Raw genomic sequence first — 18,494 nt, 5'->3', positions numbered from 1 at the left:
TTCAATAGAATAGGTATGACTTCTTCTTCTTCTTTAAATGTTTGGTAGAATTCACCTGGGAAGCCATCTGGCCCTGAACTCTTGTTTTTTGGGAGGTTTTTGATTACTGTTTCAATTTCCTTGCTGGTTATTGGTCTGTTCAGATTGTCTATTTTCTCCCTGTTTCAGTCTTGGTAGTTTAGAAGTATCCAAGAATGCATCCATTTCTTCCAGATTGCCTAGTTTGTTGGCATACAGCTGCTGGTAATAAGTTCTAATAATTGTCTCTATTTCCTTGGTATTAGTCATGATTTCTCCCCTTTCATTCATGATTTTATTAATTTGGGTCCTTTCTCTCTCTCTTTTTTTTTTTTTTTTGGTAAGTCTGGCCAGAGGTTTATCGATCTTATTCTTTCAAAGAACCAGCTTCTAGTTTTGTTGATCTGTTCTACTGTTCTTCTGGTTTCTATTTCATTGATTTCTGCTCTAATCTTCATTATTTCTCTTGTCCTGCTTGGTTTAGGCTTTATTTGCTGTTCTTTCTCCAGGTCCTTTAAGTGTAAGGTTAGCTTGTGCATTTGGGATTTTTCTAATTTTTTGAGAGAGGCTTGAATGGCTCTGTACTTCCCTCTAAGGACCGTCTTTGCAGTATCCCATAGGTTTTAAACCAATGTTTTCATTTTCATTGGTTTGCATGAATTGTTTAAGTTCCTTTTTAATTTCCTGGTTGACCCATTCATTCTTTAGCAGGATGCTCTTTAACCTCCAAGTGTTTGCATTCCTTCCAAATTTTTGATTGTGGTTGAGTTCCAGTTTCAAAGCATTGTGGTCTGAAAATATGCAGGGAATAATCTCAAATCTTATGGTATCAGTTGAGACCTGATTTGTTACCAGCATGTGATCTATTCTGGAGAAAGTTCCCTGTGCACTCAAGAAGAATGAGTATTCTGTTGTTTTAAGATGGAATGTTCTGTATATATCTACGAAGTCCGTCTGGTCTAATGTGTCATTCAAAGCTCTTGTTTCTTTGTTGATCTTCTGCTTAGAGGATCTGTCCGTTGCTGTGAGTGGAGTATTGAAGTCTCCTGCTATCAATGTATTATTATCAATATGATTTTTTATTTTGGTTACTGGTTGGTTTATGTAATTGGCTGCTCCCATGTTGGGGGCATAGATATTTACAATTGCTAGATTTTCTTGTTAGAAAGACCCTTTAAGTATGATATAGTGTCCCTCTACATATCTTACTTACAGTTTTTGGTTTAAAATCTAATTTGTTATGAGGATTGCTACCCCAGCTTTCTTTTGAGGTCCACTGGTGTGGTAAATGGTTCTCCATCCCCTCACTTTCAGTCTGGAGGGGTTTTTAGGTTCAAAACAAGTCTCTTGTAGACAGCATATGGATGGGTCCTGCTTTTTTTATCCAACCTGAAACCCTGTTTCTTTTGATGGGAACATTCAGCCTGTTCACATTGAGAGTAACTATTGAAAGATATGAATTTAGTGCCATTGTATTGCCTGTAAAGTCCCTGTTTCTATAGATTGTCTCTGTTAATTTCTGTTCTATATTACTTTTGGCATCTTTCTTCTTTTATAGAACCCCCCTTAATATTTCTTGCAGGGCTGGCTTGGTGGTCATATATTCTTTCAGTTTCTGCCTGTCCTGAAAGCTCTTTATATCTCTGTCCATTCTGAATGACAGCATTGCTGGATAAAGTGTTCTTGCCTGCATGAATATGTCTTGCCAGCCCTTTCTGGCTTGCCAGGTCTCTGTGGATAGGTCTGATGTTATTCTGATGTTCCTCCCTCCGTGCGTAAGAAATCTCTTCCCCCTAGCTGCTCTTAGGTTAGCTTCCTTGGCTCTAAGATTTGCAAGCTTCACTATTATATGTTGGGGTGTTGATCTATTTTTATTGATTTTGGGAGGGGTCCTCTCTGCCTCTTGCACAGGAATGCTTGTTTCCTTCTCCAGATTAGGGCAGTTCTCAGCTATGACTTGCTCAAATATACCTCCTAGTCCTCTCTCTCTACCTCCTCGGGGATCCCAATAATTCTGACATTGGAACATTTCATGGCATTACTGATCTCTCTAAGTCTATTTCATGGGCTAGGGATAGCTGCCTATCCCTATTTTCCTCAGCTTCCTTCCTTTCTATCAGCTTATCTTCTAGATCACTGATTCGATCTTCTGCCTCATTTACCCAGAATGTTAGAGTACCAGTTTAGACTGCATCTCATTCATACCATTTTTAAGTTTGGCCTGATTAGATCTCATTTTTGCCCTTAGAGATTCTATACTGTCACTAATATTTTTTTCCAGCCTAGCTATTGACTTCATGATTGCTATCCTGAATTCTATCTCTGACCTCTTGTTTATTTTATTTTTTATTTTTTATTTATTTTTTTTTTTTAAAGATTTTATTTATTTATTTGACAGAGAGAGAGACAGCGAGAGCAGGAACACAAGCAGGGGGAGTGGGAGAGGGAGAAGCAGGCTTCCTGCCGAGCAGGGAGCCCGATGTGGGACTCGATCCCAGGACCCTGGGATCACGACCTGAGCCGAAGGCAGACGCTTAACGACTGAGCCACCCAGGCGCCCATCTGACCTCTTGTTTATATCCATATCCATTAGTTCTCTGGCAGAGGACAATTGTCTCTGGTTCTTTTCTTTGTTGGGAGTTCCTCCTCCTAGTCATTCTGTCGAGGGATGGTTGAGCGAATGAACAGAGTCCAAAATATCTCAAGCAAAATGCACCCCAGAAAAAATCCAAAGTGGTTGAAAGCTACCAGAGATATGCAACCAAAGCCAAGATGATCCAAAACAAAACAAAAAGCGGGGCGGGGGAGGAGAGGAGAGAGATTATAATCTCTCAGGGTGGACAAAGCAGAGTGATCTGCCTGTTCCTGACTGATTTTTGGTCTCTGTGTTAAAAGACACTATATCCCCAAATTGCAAAGAAATCAGAATATTACATATACATATATATATTCTTGATATGTATGTGTATATGTATCAAGATAAAATTGAATAGAGTGAAAAACGGGCTAGTATGGGGCATAAATCTACAAAACACAGATGTGAAAAACATAAAAGTTAAAAAGCAACTTAAAAACTTAAGTTGGGAAGAATCTATTTGAAACGAGAATAGGGTAAAAAAAAAAAAGAAACAAAAGAAACAAAAGAAGAAATGTAAAATTTTAGCCTGAAGTAAACGAGTCGTGAGGGAACACCTGGAGCTCCCTATATTATTTTCCCCTGTTGCTGGAGTTTTACAGTCCTGTGGGAAATTAAGCTTATCATTCACCTGTTCTTCCAGTCTGTCTTCTGGGGGAAGGGTCTGCTGCTCAGCTTCTCGGGCGTCTTTGCCTGGGTGGAGATGCCCCACCCCTTGTCAGGGGGATGGGCTTAATGTGAGCTGGTCAGCTGTGTGGCTTTTGTTCCCTGGTGTCTTTCCACTTCTCTTTAGAGGGTCAGAGCATATATGGCTATGTGGGAATCTGTGGCCCAGAGCAAAAAGTAGTCGTTTTTTTGCTTGTAGAGATCCAGATAAATCTTCTTACATCTCAGGCTGAATTTGCGTGTGTTCAGAGTGGTTTGATAGATATCCAGTTCACACTATTCATGCCCACTGCAGCTCTCCCAGGGGAGTTATGGGGACCTGCGAGTGTCTCTGCACTTTGTGACTTTGCATTGCTAGTGACCGTGTGCTTTCACGTGCACCCTCTTTCACAGCTCCCAGGTCATGCTGGGTGCTGCCCCAGTGTCCCTTCGGGGGTCACACCACCCTGAGAGCTGTTGCGCTGTTGTGGGTGCAAACTGTTTTATATCTCCCCTAGGATGTTAAACACCCCACACCTTCTAGTCCTTTTCAGGGTGGTCAGGCAGAGAGTGGTCTCCCTACCTCAACTCTCGGTTTATGCTGACCAGAGCTGAGAGACCCTTCTGGACTCACTGACCATAACCAGTCTCCCCTGTTCTTTCTGAGTCTCCCGGAATCCTGAGACCACAATCATCCACCTAGAATTCTGCCCTATTCATCCCCTGCCCTTTTCAGAAAGGGGTGTCTTTCACTAGAGCAGATTTCCAAGGGTCCTGATTTTTTGCACCAGTGTTATATCACTTTCCGGTGGCCGGCTTATGGAGGTTCTCTCCCCCCTCCATTTATCTTCTGATATTTTCCCCGAAGATTCAAGGTTCCGTACCTCTTCCCTTGCAAAAAGTAGTCGGTTTTTTGCTTGTAGAGATCCAGATAAATCTTCTTACATCTCAGGTTGAATTTGCATGTGTTTGGAATGGTTTGATAGATATCAAGCTAAATTCAAGGGACCAGATGAAACGAGGTCCCCTACCCTGCGACCAACTTGCCCCCCTCATCCCAAAATGTTCTGATTATATCTGTTAAATCCATCTGTCCCAGTGTGTCACTCAAGCCCCGTGCTATTATTGTATTACTATCAATTAGTTCCTTTATGTTTGTTATTAACTGTTTTATGTATTTGGGTGCTCCCATGTTGGGTGCATAAATATTTACTACTGTTATATCTTCTTGTTGGATTGTCCCCTCAATGAATATAGTGTCCTTCTTTATCTCTTGTTACAGTCTTTGTTTTAAAGTCTATTTTGTCTGATATAAGTACTGCTACCCCGACTTTCTTTTCACATCCATTTGCATGATAAATGTTTCTCCATCCCCTCACTTTCAATCTGCAGGTTTCTTTTGGTCTGAAATGTGTCTCATAGCAGCATATAAATGGGTCTTGTTTTTGTTATCCATTCTGTCACCCTAAGTCTTTTGATTGCCTTTAGTCCATTTACATTCAAAGTAAGTACTGATAGATATGAACTTATTGCCATTTTGTTACTTGTTTTGTGGTTGTTTTATATTCTTCTCTGATCTTTTCTTTTCTTGCTCTCTTTCACAGTTTGCTGGCTTTCTTTAGTGATATACTTAGATTCCTTTCTCTTTATTTTTTGCGTATCTCTTACTGGGTTTCGATGTGTGGCTACCATTATGTTTGTATGTAACATGTGCATATAGCAGTCTATATTAAGTTAATGGTCACTTAAGTTTTAACCCTTTCTTTACTCTTCTCCTTTCCACATTTTAGGTACATGGTGTTATATTTTACATCCTTTAATTTTGTGAATCCCTTGACTGATTTTTACAGATATACTTATTTTTACTACTTTTATGTGTCCTACTTTTCTTACTCTTACTTATAGTCTGTCCTTTCCACTCAAAGAGTCCCCTATAACATTTCTTGTAGGGCTGGTTTAATGGTCAATAACTCTTTTAGCTTTTGCTTTTCTGAAAAATTCATCATCTTACTTTCTATTCTGAACAACAGTCTTGCTGGATAGAGTATTCTTGGCTGCAGATTTTTCCTTTCAGAACTTTGAATATATCATGCCACTCCCTTCTGGCCTGAAGTTTCTGCTGAAAAATCTGCAGATAGCCTTAGGGGGTCTCTTTTTTTCTCTTGCTGCTTTTAAAATCTTCTCTTTATTACTACTTTTTGCCATTTTAATTACTGTGTCTTGATGTGGACCTCCTTGGGTTAATTTTGTTCAGGGATCTCCGTACTTCCTGGATCTGGATGTCTGTTTCCTTCCCCAGATTAGGCAACTTTTCAGCTATTACTTCTTCAAGTAAATTTTCTGCCTCCTTTACTCTCTCTTCTTCTAGGATCCCTATAATATTATGCTTGATGGGAGTCTCTGAGTTCCCTAAGTTCATTCTCATTTTGCATAATTTTTTTTCTCTCACCTGCTCAGCTTGATTACCTTCCATTACTCTGTCTTCCAGGCCACTAATTTATTCTTCTACTTCCTCTAGCCTGCTATTTGTTTTTTTTTTTTTTTTTTTTTAAAGATTTTATTTATTTATTTGACAGAGAGAGAGACAGCGAGAGAGAGAGAGAGTAGGGGGAGTGGGAGAGGGAGAAGCAGGCTTCCTGCCGAGCATGGAGCCCGATGCGGGGCTCGATCCCAGGACCCTGGGATCATGACCTGAGCCGAAGGCAGTCGCTTAACCGACTGAGCCACCCAGGCGCCCTAGCCTGCTATTTGTTCCATCTAGTTGTATTTTTAATTTCATTTGTTGTGTTCTTTATCTCTGATTGGTTCTTTTTCATCTCTTTGTTAAGGATCTCACTGATGTCTTCCACTCTACTCAAATCCGGTGAGTGTCTTTATCATCATTACTTTAAATTCTTTATCAGGCATATTACTTCTGTTTCCCTTAGAAATCTCTTACTGTGGTTCAGTCCTGTTCTTTCATTTGGGACATATTTCTCTGTCTCCTCATTTTGTCTAACTTTCTGAATCTGTTTCTTCATGTCAGGAAAGTCAGCTATGTCTTCTGCTCTTGAAAAGTAGAGCCCGTATGAAGAAGAGGTCCTATAGTACCCTGCACTGCAGTGTCCCCTGCTCCCCAAGCATTTCAAGGGTGAGGGTTCTCCTATGTGTGTTGCGTGTGCCCTGCTATTGTGTCCTGGTCACTTTTTCTTTTAGTCCAGTTGTTTGCAGAAGTTCTCTTTGCCTGCTGTGGGCAGTGTTTGGTCCCTGGCCGGGGTGCACAATTTTAACACCTTGGGCTTCCACAGGGCCTGCTGCCAATGGGTCTGCTGCCAACCCAGCCTTGCAAAATGCCTGGATCAGGTGACAGTGTTGGCAAGGTTTGTACAGGTCTTCTGGGGGAGGGGATCTGCAGTATTGTGGACTGAGGCAAATATGACTCGGAAGGGCAGATCCCCCAAAGCACGAGGGGTTGGGCAGGGCTTGGTGTTACCAAGTTAAGTAGTGAATGTCAGTACTTGGCTAGTTCACACAGGTGGCCATGTGTTTATGCTGGGGGGTGGAGGAGGCAGATGGTGCCTGCCGTCTCCTTTGTTCCTGTAGAAATCCCTCAGCAATCCCTGCCCCTCTGGAACATGCTCCAAAATAAGTAAACTGCTCTCCCTTACATATGTCCCAGGTGTTTTTCAAACTGCTGCTTCTATACTGTATCTCCGTGGGTTGTCATGCTGTCTCTTTAAGGGCAGGGATTCAACTTCCTCTCATCCTTCAGACTCTCTCAGATCCAAGCTCACTGATTTTTAAAATTCTAGGCTTTAAGTCCCCCTGTTTTAAAAACTCATGAAATTCAGCCCCTCTTGCTTTCAAAGCCAAATGTTATGGGGATTCATCTTCCCCACTCAGGTGTCCCAGTATGATAGTCTGTTTCTCTCCATCTCTGTTCCTGGGGCTCCCTCCCCTCCACAGATGGCTGCAGTCTGTTTCATTCCCAGCCACATCTCCACTCTTCCTACCCTCTTCAATGTGGCTTCCTCTCTACCTTTAGTTACGGAGTTTGTTCTGCCTATCTTCAGGTCATTTTCTCGGTTATTTACACTGATGGGAGTGTTTTCTAGTTGTATCTGTAGGATGAGCTGAGTTTAGGGTCCTCTTGCTCCGCCATCTTCCCAGCTTCCAAAACCTTCACATTTTTGATAAGAAAAGCACTGGAGAGTGGTGAACCTGCCAATGTCATTCAGCTAATTAATACTGAAGGCAAACAAAGTCCCCTATCCATATCTTTTTAAGTTATTTTGATTTGAACAAGTGACTTTCCTAGAGTTCCATTACTAAAGATAGGTGATGAGCTCTTCCAAAATAAATATGATTTCTAGGTTTAATATAGCAACATAACATAGGAGCAATGTCCACAACAGCCAAACTGTGGAAGGAGCTGAGATGCCCTTCAACAGATGAATGGATAAAGAAGATGTGGTACATATATACAATGGAATACTATTCAGCCATCAGAAACGATGAATACCCACCATTTGCATAGACATGGATGGAATTGGAGATTATGCTAAGTGAAGTAAGTAAAGCAGAGAAAGACAATTATCATATGGTTTCATTTATATGTGGAACATAAGCAATAGCACCGAGGACCACAGGGGAAGGGAAGGAAATCCAAAAGGGGAGAAATCAGAGAGGGAGATGACCCATGAGAGACTCTGGACTCCAGAAACAAACTGACGGTTTCAGAGGGGAGATGGGTGGGGGCAGGGGTAACAGGGTGATGGGTATTAAGGAGGGCATGTGCTGTGATGAGCACTGGGTGTTACACGTAACTGATGAGTCACTGAACACTACATCAAAAACTAATGATGTACTATATAGTGGCTAACTGAACATAATTTAAAAAAAAACAAAAAAAATGAACATAGCAAATATAGAGAACTTCAAAGCATCTTTTGCTGAAAAGTAATGTTTTCACTTTTCTTCTGTTTTCTTTCTTTAGGATTCTCTTAGATATTTCTAAGATCTTTCTAAAAGTTATTTGCAAGGTAAGATATTGTTCAGGACAATTGGGCCAGTCTCTTCAATAAGTCAGTATAGCAGCAACAAAAAAGAATGGTTCTACATGAAAAGAGACTTAAGAGATGTAACTAGAGGTAATGTACAAAGGCACAGGATATTTTTGAAACTAGGGAAATCAGAAGATGGACTGCATATTAGAAGACATTAAGGATTTACTATTAGTTGGTTAAGATGGTAGTATCTCAGCTATAAGCTGTTCTTATTTTTTAAAGAAACATATTAAGACTAACAGAACACTATTAAAACTTCTCAGCATAAAAAGCTTTACCTTTTCATTCCTTATTAATCATATATCAATATATAGTGACTTCTTTTCATAATTTTTTCTGTCTTAAATTTATTTTTCTATTGCAACCCCAGCTTTTTTGATGAGAATAATTTCATTCTGTCTCCTTTTATGTTCAGCATTATTGTACCATTTTACTTGATCTAAATTTCTCTTATATACAAAGAAAATTAATGGATTTTGCATTAAATCCTCAATGAAACTAAGGGAGATAAGACCATTTTCATTTACTGCTATATTTATTACATTTGATCTAATTTCTGTCACCTTAGTTCTGCTGTTTTTAGATATCCTTGGTATTTTTCAATTTTCTATGTCTTTTTAAAATTTTATCTTTTTGCAAGATACATTATTCTAACCTAATAGTTATCTTAAAGCATTTCATAAACATTTTATAATTTATGTTAAGTATATCAAAATAATTTTAAAAATAATTTTAATATCCATTTGCAGAAGATTAAAACTTCAGTACGACTTCTTCAGGATACTCATTTCCTTCCTCAAACCTGTATTTTACTTAATGTAAACATTTTCAAGAATTTAATAGTAATTTAAAAATTTAAAAACTAAAAACTTTCAATTTCAAGAAAATAAAAATGTATAAATTCAAAAAGTCCAACATTCAAATGATATATAATTACATAAGATGCAATAAATTTTCTCCCATTACTAAGTTTCTCTCATCTAGCCTACCTAAAAATGGTCTTCTTTCCTTTTTTTTTTTTTTAAGATTTTATTTATTTGACAGATAAGAAGAGAGAGAGAGAGCACGCACACAAGCAGGGGGAGCAGCAAGCAGAAGGAGAAGCAGGTTCCTCACCAAGCAGGGTCCTGGGATCGTCATGACCTGAGCCAAAAGCAGACGCTTAACCAACTGAGCCACCCAGGCGCCCCCAAAATGGTTTTCATTTCACTCTTCGTTCATTTTAATCTTTACCTCCTAATTTTTTTTCTAAACATTTTATTTATTTGAGAGAGAGAGTGAGAAAGAGAGAGAAGCATGAGCTAGAGGGAAGGGCAGAGGGAGAGGGAGAAGCAGACTTCCTCCTGAGCAGGCAGCCCGATGCGGGGCTTGATCCCAGGACCCTGAGATCATGATCTGAGCCGAAGGCAGATGCTTAACTGACTGAGTCACCCAGGTGCCCCCTTTACCTCCTAATTCTTGAGTTATTTTTAAATCTCTCCCTCAAGTATTTGGAATGCATTATTTTTAAAAAATGCAATTTTACAAAGGTAACTGGACGGAAGGTCTGAAAATTTACCTGGTATATGAATAAAAATTTGTTTAGATATAAAATATGAGGGCATAACCTTTTTCTGAAGTGCACTACTTGTGCTCTGTAATATATTTTTCCAAAATCTGAAGCTTATTTAATATCCTAATGCTGTTTTTCTTCTCCCTGCAAACTGGCTAGGTTTTTATCTTTAGTTTTGAAATACAAACATTAGGTCTTATTATTTTCCTTTTTAGTTTTATATTTGGTAGGCCCTCAATTTGCAATATTCATTCATTCATTTTTCAGATTTTTAAGTTTTCTTCATACTCTTAAAACATAACATCTAACTGGCCTTATTATTTATTCATGAATTGGATCTCTGTGATCTGACCTCAGTGGCTCAGAGTTCAGTATATTATATCCTTTATATTCTAAGTGATATTAATATTTTATATTACTAAAAGCTTTGCTATACCAAAATATGCTTTTGACTTCCAACAAAGATTTTCCTTGGCCTGTTGTCATTTTTATGCCATTATGTTGTTATCCTGGCCTTCTAGATTTTATGAACTGAATTATAATTACATTCAAGACAGTGTACATATTGTTTTTATATGAGACTAACATTTGAAATTGTAACAATTATAAAATTACAAAGACCCAAACATGACTCTGAGGGATCACTCAATATCATCCATGGGAAGAAACATTTTCTTGACTACTGTTCACTCTGACAGTCTTACTTACAGAAACTTAACCCTAAAATCCAGTTTAATTTCTGCTCTCAGAGAGAAAAAAAATACTGCTCTCAACTCACCAGTTCATTTCTTTAACATATATGAAGAAAGACATTTACCCTTCATCAAATAACATGAACGATAAGTTGGTGAATTTCAGAACCTCCAAATAAAGGCGACTGAAAATGGATTGATGAAGACTTTCTTTACACTTTGAATACTTAATATTTAGACAAAACTTTCTTAATATTTAGATTGAAGTAAATCCCATACTTTCAGAGTGCATATAATCTAAATATAATACAAGAGTGCAACTTTGAGAGCCAAAAATAAAGTCAAATTTCAATTCTAGCCAGGCTTCTATAAAAAACAAGCAAACACATATATTGTGTAGTTTGAAAAGCCTCTACTTTATGTACTATACTATAATACTTACAAGCTGATGTTCTAATAGTTGAATTTTTTCATCTTTTTTCTTTATTTCCTCTTTAAGTTGTTTTATTTCATTTAATAAATCTTCATTCTGAAATATTTAAAAAATTAGCAAGCATTAAATCAATGATGAAGACGGAATAATGAATGGTTTTTGTTAAGGGGAAATTAAAGGGAAAACTCTTCTTAAAAATGCCAGCTATTAACCTATACACAAACAAAACGAACAAAAACCCATTTTGGTCTTCTAAGAATTCATAGTATAGGGGTGCCTGGGTGGCTCAGTCGGTTAAGGGTCTGACTTTAGCTCAGGTCATGCTCTTAGGATCCTGGAATTGAGCCCCACGTGGGGCTCCATGCTCAGTGGGAAGTCTGCTTGTCCCTCTTCCTCTGCCCTTCACCCCATTCATGCTCTCTCTGTTTCTATCTCAAATAAATAAATAAAATCTTTATTATTTTTTAAAGATTTTATTTATTTATTTGACAGAGAAAGACACAGCGAGAGAGGGAACACAAGCAGGGGTAGTGGGAGAGGGAGAAGCAGGGAGCCCGACGCAGGGCTTGATCCCAGGACCCTGGGATCATGACCTGAGCCGAAGGCAGATGCTTAATGACTGAGCCACCCAGGCGCCCCATAAATAAAATCTTTAAAAAAAAAGAATTCATAGTGTAATGGAGACCAACATGTGAAAAATGAACAATAACAGCAACACAGCTAACATTAAATACTTTTTAGGTGCTAAGAACAAAGTACTTTTAGATATCTAAGCATTTGATCCTGAGTATGACCCTGAGACCCTGAGGTAGATACTATTATCCCCCTTTGCAGATAAGGAAACAGGGACATAGGCCAATAGTAAAATAAATTACATATAAAACAGTAACTTCGGGTAGATTTAAAGAGATGTATGAGAGTTGCCTATCAAGAACAATGCAGGGCACAACAAACAGAAGAACAGCATAATTAAAGGCACAGAGTCATTTCACAGCTGGTTCAGAAATCAGCAGAAAGATAAATATTCATGGCAGGGTAACAGGAAGATTCTTTTTTTCATGAACCACTTTCCTGAGAACTGCCTGTCAATTTAGTCTATAAGAAATTCCTAATAGTATTAAATGGAAACCTACTGTCAAGCTTATTAAGCAGGAATCCAGTTACATTTCGAAGTGTAAAGTATCATTACCTTATAGTTAGTCCACTGTGTTTACTACTATTCAATTATCCAGAAATATCTACTGAGGAAACAGTATAAGCAAGGAAATAAAAATATATGTACGTGAATGATATATCTTTCTAGAGAGAAAAATATGTAAGCAAATAATTATAATATGTTGTTACTGAGCAAAGTATGGCATCTCTTGCAGATACATTGGGAACAAACAAAATATTGCAGTCTCTTTAACAAGAGATCAGAAACAGACATTTTACAAAGGCTTTAATACATATAAGCATCACAAAAATGGGGAAGAAAAGATTTTTGTAATGCTGTTATGTATACTGCAATTGAACAAGACTGTTTATTATATATAAAAAATGATTTCCAGTTGAATTTAAAGAGTTTAATTTTTTTAATCATAAATCAAGACCAAAAAAAGAGAGAATCGGATTGCAGATCGTGAAGGATACACTTTTAAGCTATGTGGCAAATGAAACTATTAAGAAATGATAAGTATATTTGACTATATAAAATTTTAAAGTATCTATACAATTATCATTGAAGTTAAAAGCTGGTGAAAACCTATCCAATTATGACAAAGGATTTATACTCAAGTATATTAAAAGCCTGTTCAAACATACAGATCATTTTCTAGGCCCCAAGACAAATAAACCAGTTCTTACAAATATACAGATAACTGGTAAAATGTTCTATATGACTTGCTGAAGAAATACAAATTCAAGTATTAAGGTATTATTTTATAGGTATTAAGTTGGGGGGAGAAATATTCAATGTGATTAACAAAATTGCAGGAAAAAATGGTACATTATCAGGTATCAAAACTGGCCTTTCTGGACAAACATATGGCTGTACATAGAAGAGTCATAAAAATGCTTGCACTCTGCTTCAGTTGTCCCACTCCTGGAAACTATGCCAAAGAAGAGTCATAAAAATGCTTGCACTCTGCTTCAGTCGTCCCACTCCTGGAAACTATGCCAAAGAAACAATGTGAGTTTTAGATATACTATTAGAGGTACCTGTGGGAGGGGCACAGTGGAAATGTCCAGTAGGCAAGTGGATCACCAAGTATGAAAGAGATAAATTTATAATTGTCCAAAAAGGGGGCAACTGAAATAAAATGTAGCAATTTGATGAAATACTATGTAGCCATCATTCAGTCACTGCTAGGTCCTGCCAGTGTTGGAAGAAACAGACCTGAAAATGAAATCCAAATACAATGTGATAACGTATTAATGACCAACATGTACATAGTACTTAACTTTATTTATGACAGGCACTGCTCTAAGGATTTTACACATAAAGATGGGCAAAAACATATCAGGAAATGGGTAACTCCAGTGAAGTTTTAAAGGATGAGTAAAAAGTTCTGAAGACACCAAAGTGTGTCAGGCTTTGGATTTTAGAGTAAGAGAGTCTCAGTATCATACAACAAGACAGAGATGAAGGCAAGCATAGCATATTTGGAGAATTACAAGCAGTGATGTTGTCGCACAAAGGCTATAGTGAACAGTGGGTACCAATGTGGTTAGTAAACTGGGCAAGGGCTAAATCATAGAGGGCCATGAACATCAAGCATGGCCTAATAAGCCAGGGGAGTGACAGTGCATTTGAGATGTCTCTGACAGCTGTTTAGACAACAAACTTGACAATAATAACAAAATTAGACTAGGGAACTTGTTACCAAGATGTTGTAATACTTCAGATGACAGTAGGAGCCTGACCCAAGAGAGTGATAATAGGGAGAAAAAGAAAGAGCAGGAATGAAAATTAGGAGATATTGGTGATTGACTCCATGTGAAAGAGCACAAGGGGCAGTCAAGAGTGATTACCTATATTTCTAGCTTGGGTGATATGGTGATTAGTTGTGCCACCAAAAGATATGGAGATTAAAAGAGGAGAAATACATCCAAAGAGGAATATTTGTGAGTTTCAGATATACTATTAGAGGTACCTGTGGGAGGGACACAGTGGAAATGTCCAGTAGGCAAGTGGATCACCAAGTATGAAAGAGAAATTGTATATGTTATCAACACATATGTCATATATGAAATCACGACAGTAAAAAGTTCAAGGAGAAATGGACAAAATATATAAATCTCTATTCTAAAGAAGAGAAGGAACCTACGAAGGAAATGGGAATATGGAAAAATGTTGAGGAGTGTAAGGAATTTTAGAGAGAAGTGACAGAAAAATAAAGGATAAACCTTTTAAGACAACAGTCACACCAAATGTTTATAGCATTAAAACAAGTAGCTGCTTTCATCTTTCCAGGCTTCCATGTTAACTGGAAAAAGGTTTAAGGAGAGTCAAGGAAAGGTTTATTTGGTTTACTGAATTTATGATACAGGAATTTATAAACTGAGAATGAAGAGAAAGTAGAGAAAGCACAGAGAAGAGAGATGAGAGAGGAGGAGCTAGTTAGGTCCTTAACAGCAGCAGAAGATAGTCAAGAACCTAACAAAGGATGGTCTTCCACAGCATAGTGACCATTTTTGTCCTATAACTGGAACAAAGTGAATGAGAATGATAACAGACATAGGTAAGTCAGAAGGCAGAAAGGAAGGTAGCAGATCTTGCTTGATGAACACAAGGCCACCTACAGAAACTGAGAAGAGTGGCTAAGAATGAGGCTTGAAGAGAGTGGTCAATGTTGAGACTAGCTCATCAGCGGAATGGGAGAGGGAGCTGTCCTGAGATAAAAGACAGATTAGAGATATGGCAGGTCCAGTGGAGATTTTAGACCCTAAATTTGCAATGACACAAGTCGCCATATTTGTATGCTAAACCATCTTGGATAAACAGGGGACATAACTGGGAATTTGATGATCAAAGTGCAAGAGAGTCCAGTGTACTGGAGACAGTATCTCACCTTGGGAAAGAAGGAAGACTAGGAACTACCTGCTTGGAAGGAAATGGAATAGGGACAAGAAATAAATACCATGTAACAATATATTTATCATGTAACATTAAATATATAGACAAACTGGAAAGGAACACAGAAAAAAATAGACACTAGTTGTGTAAAAAAGTTGGAATTAAATTTTTTTCTTTAAAAATTATTTCTTTATTTGTAAAAGTTTTTCACAAAAAAGAATGCAGGAAAAGTCAACTTTACTTTAAAAATGTCAGTCACAAAACTTAAAATTGAGAGATGATCAGAGACCATCTAAGTCAATGGTTCTCAACTGGTATATATGTAAAGGTTTTTTAAAAAAAGAGATGTCCTACTGCAGACCTGCTGATTTAGAATACTATACATACCCACAATAGGATGGAAGCACAGAGATGGGAAGAGATTTGTGCAAAAACAGGTAAGATAGATAACATGTTGAAAAACCAAGACTAGATAACCAGATGTTACCATTAATCCTATATTCTTTTGATTTTGGTTGTTTTATATACAATCTTGTTGCCAATAAGTCACCCTACATCCTACGAGAAAATTATGCTTTTCTGACCTCTAATACCAGCTGTTGGCTACTTGACTTGATTTGGAAGTGAAATACGCAACATGCAAGCAGAATCCACATGTGGTTCTGCCAATGCTCTTTTCCCTCAGATACAAAGACATGTCCCAGGATAGGGGCTGATCCTTCAGCTTGGGTCCCAGAATGAAGAAGAAGCATAGAGTCCCAGCTGATATCTAGCCAATATGTAACATATAGAAAAATAACAAGTGAGAAATACATTCTTGTCATTGTAAGCCACCAGTATTTCAAGATTATTTATTGACTAGCAAACCCTGAAAATAGAATGTAAAAGAAAAAAATAATTTTACTTGGAAACATTAAACCAAGAATGCTTTAGTGTGCTTAAGAAACAGTACTTCAGAAATAACTGCAAAAGAAAAGAGCTTTTTTTCTTTTTTTTAAAAAAGATTTTATTTATTTATTTGAGAGAGAGGGGGAGAGATTGAGAGAAGGAGTGGGGGGAGGGGCAGAGGGAGAAGCAGACTCCCTGCAGAGCAGGAAGCCAAACGCAGGACTCGATCCCAGGACCCTGCGATCATGACCTGAGCTGAAGGCAGATGCTTAACTGACTGAGCCACCCAAGTACCCAGAAAAAAGTTTTTTTCAACTAAAAATGAAAATTATAAAAAATATACTTTCAAAAACTAAAATGCATCCGTTTTCTATAATTATACTTTTAAACATGAAAAAAGATAAATTAATATCATTTTCTGTATATTTCAATGTTGTGATTATATATGAGGAGTACCTGTTAATCATTTTAATTGGTAGTTATATTTTAAAAACTGCTATTCATAATTATCAAAAAGAATTTAAAAATTTAATAATTTCTTGATTTTTTTTTAAGAAAAAGAATCCTGCACCAGTAATAGACAAATAATTATCCAAATGATAAAATAAATTCAAATTAAAGTACCACCGTGATATCATTTTAACTTAGTAAGGTAGCAAAAGTTAAAAACAGACCTGATTAAAACTCAACACAGCAAAGCTTCAGGTTTTAACACATTTATTATTAAATGTTTTAATTGTTACTGCTTTATAATTTTAGTAATAAAAAAGAATTTTGAAAAATTTAGCATGACTCCTAATCATACCTTATATATTTGATCACCATCTTCTGGTTCTGGACTGGACGGCAAAGAGAGTTGAATATCATGCAATGAACCACTTCCATCATGCTGTCAGAAGAGAAGGAAAACATGAGATTAATACAGTATCTGCAGACACTCATTTCAACCTGAATTCACCCCAACCAAATGCTAGCATGGCAAAGAACAAACAGGAAATAAGATTTCAGAAATCTTTTCATCCCTATGCACAGGTAGAATAAAATGTGGAAGAGGGAAAAAGAGAGCTAGGGCAAGAATAATTTGTGGAAATAAATAAGATACTACATGAGTGGATGAAGCAAAAAGCCACTGAAAGTTTTAGAGTGGGAAAAGGAATATGGAAAATTTCCTAGAAAATTTGAAGATTAACTCACCTACAAAAAATACAAAATGAAAGTCAAATTAAATCTGTTTTAGTTTAGATATAGTTTTTTGAGTATTTTTTCTTTTTAGTCAGAAACAATAACCCAACAAGGCGTGGCCACAAAAATCATTTGATTAAAAATACTAGACAGGGGTATACATATTGCATGTATACCCCTTCATATTTATATGAAGCCTGAGAGCAGGAAAAACTAATTTATTGTGCTATAAATCAGAACAGGGGTTGACTCAGGGGAAAGGGGCTACTGACTGGGAAAGAGCATTAGCAAATCTACTAGGATGCTGGAAATGTCTTGACTGTATGATGGTTATGTGGGTAAGTACATATGAAAAGTTCAAGTTGTACACTTACGACTGGTATACCTTAAGCACCTTACTGGGATGTATGCTACACTTCAACAGAAGTTGAAAAAATTAAACTCTCATCCTTAAATGCAATAACGAAAATGACAAGATAAGAATTGAGGCCTACCCCTTGCTGAACTGGTTAGGAACAACCAACTAAGAAATGGCATGTTAAATAACTCACAGACAACTTTGAGAAAGATGAACCAGTAAAGAATATGCCTGGGATGATGGTGAGGGACTGAGCCCCTGACCAAGGCAGCACAAGTGTGGCTGGACACCTGGTTTGTTCAGATGGTACCTAGCTGCCTTGGGACACCCACTCAATCAACAACCTTTAAGAGTGCTACCATCATAATCCTCCTCAGACATATCTGTCCTGAGGAAGTCTAGGCCATAGACATGTCCTGTATTAAAAGAAGAATGTTAAAGTAGAAGACATAGCATGTAGGTCATTTTCTTCTTTATTTACTATACTATACACCCACTGAGTCAGAATCTCTAGGTATGGGGTCTACAAATGTGTATTTAGTAAAGTTCAATAGGTAATATTGATTGACAGCAAAAAATAAGCATTTGTCAAATTTCTACAATAAATAAATTATATTTTTTGGAGATTAAGAATTTGACCTGAGAGTGAAGGCAATGTCCTAATGAATAACTAAGTGTCTTTAGAATGCCACGTTAAATGTTTAAAATAAAAAAGAAAGAAATTTTACAAGATTCATCTCAGTAAAAGTTCATCTCTGCTGTAAATACCTTGACATATAAAAACAGTCCTACATATAACTATATATTTGAGAAAAGAGGAGCTGTAAAATCTGGCTTATTTTCAAACATCTCCGTTATCATCTTCCTGCCCACTACAAAGCAGGAACCCCAAAGAATGGGACACAACACAAGTATACACCACTTTTGTCTTGCACATGGTCATAGCTGTGGAAAGTAAGTAGCAGAACAGGAAAAATAAAACATCAGCT

General features: G+C 37.3%; 1 protein-coding gene across 5 annotated transcripts in view; it reads right to left on the bottom strand.

Moving 5' to 3' along the window:
* Nucleotides 1-18,494, bottom strand: part of CCSER2 (coiled-coil serine rich protein 2) — a 151,793-nt gene that overhangs the window by 43,221 nt on the left and 90,078 nt on the right. For all 5 annotated transcript variants that reach the window (XM_032423829.1, XM_032423830.1, XM_032423831.1 and 2 more), the window contains 2 exons: nt 16,771-16,854; nt 11,030-11,116 (listed from right to left, as the gene is read on the bottom strand). In XM_032423829.1, coding sequence (XP_032279720.1) covers nt 11,030-11,116; nt 16,771-16,854 — 171 coding nt within the window. The remainder of the gene's footprint in view (nt 1-11,029; nt 11,117-16,770; nt 16,855-18,494) is intronic.

Source organism: Phoca vitulina, unplaced genomic scaffold (assembly GCF_004348235.1).
Source record: "Phoca vitulina isolate PV1807 unplaced genomic scaffold, GSC_HSeal_1.0 scaffold29, whole genome shotgun sequence".
In the NCBI taxonomy this organism is placed as follows: Eukaryota; Metazoa; Chordata; class Mammalia; order Carnivora; family Phocidae; genus Phoca; species Phoca vitulina.
Note: the sequence above shows the minus strand (reverse complement) of the source record. Positions and strands in the feature narration are given on the sequence as shown.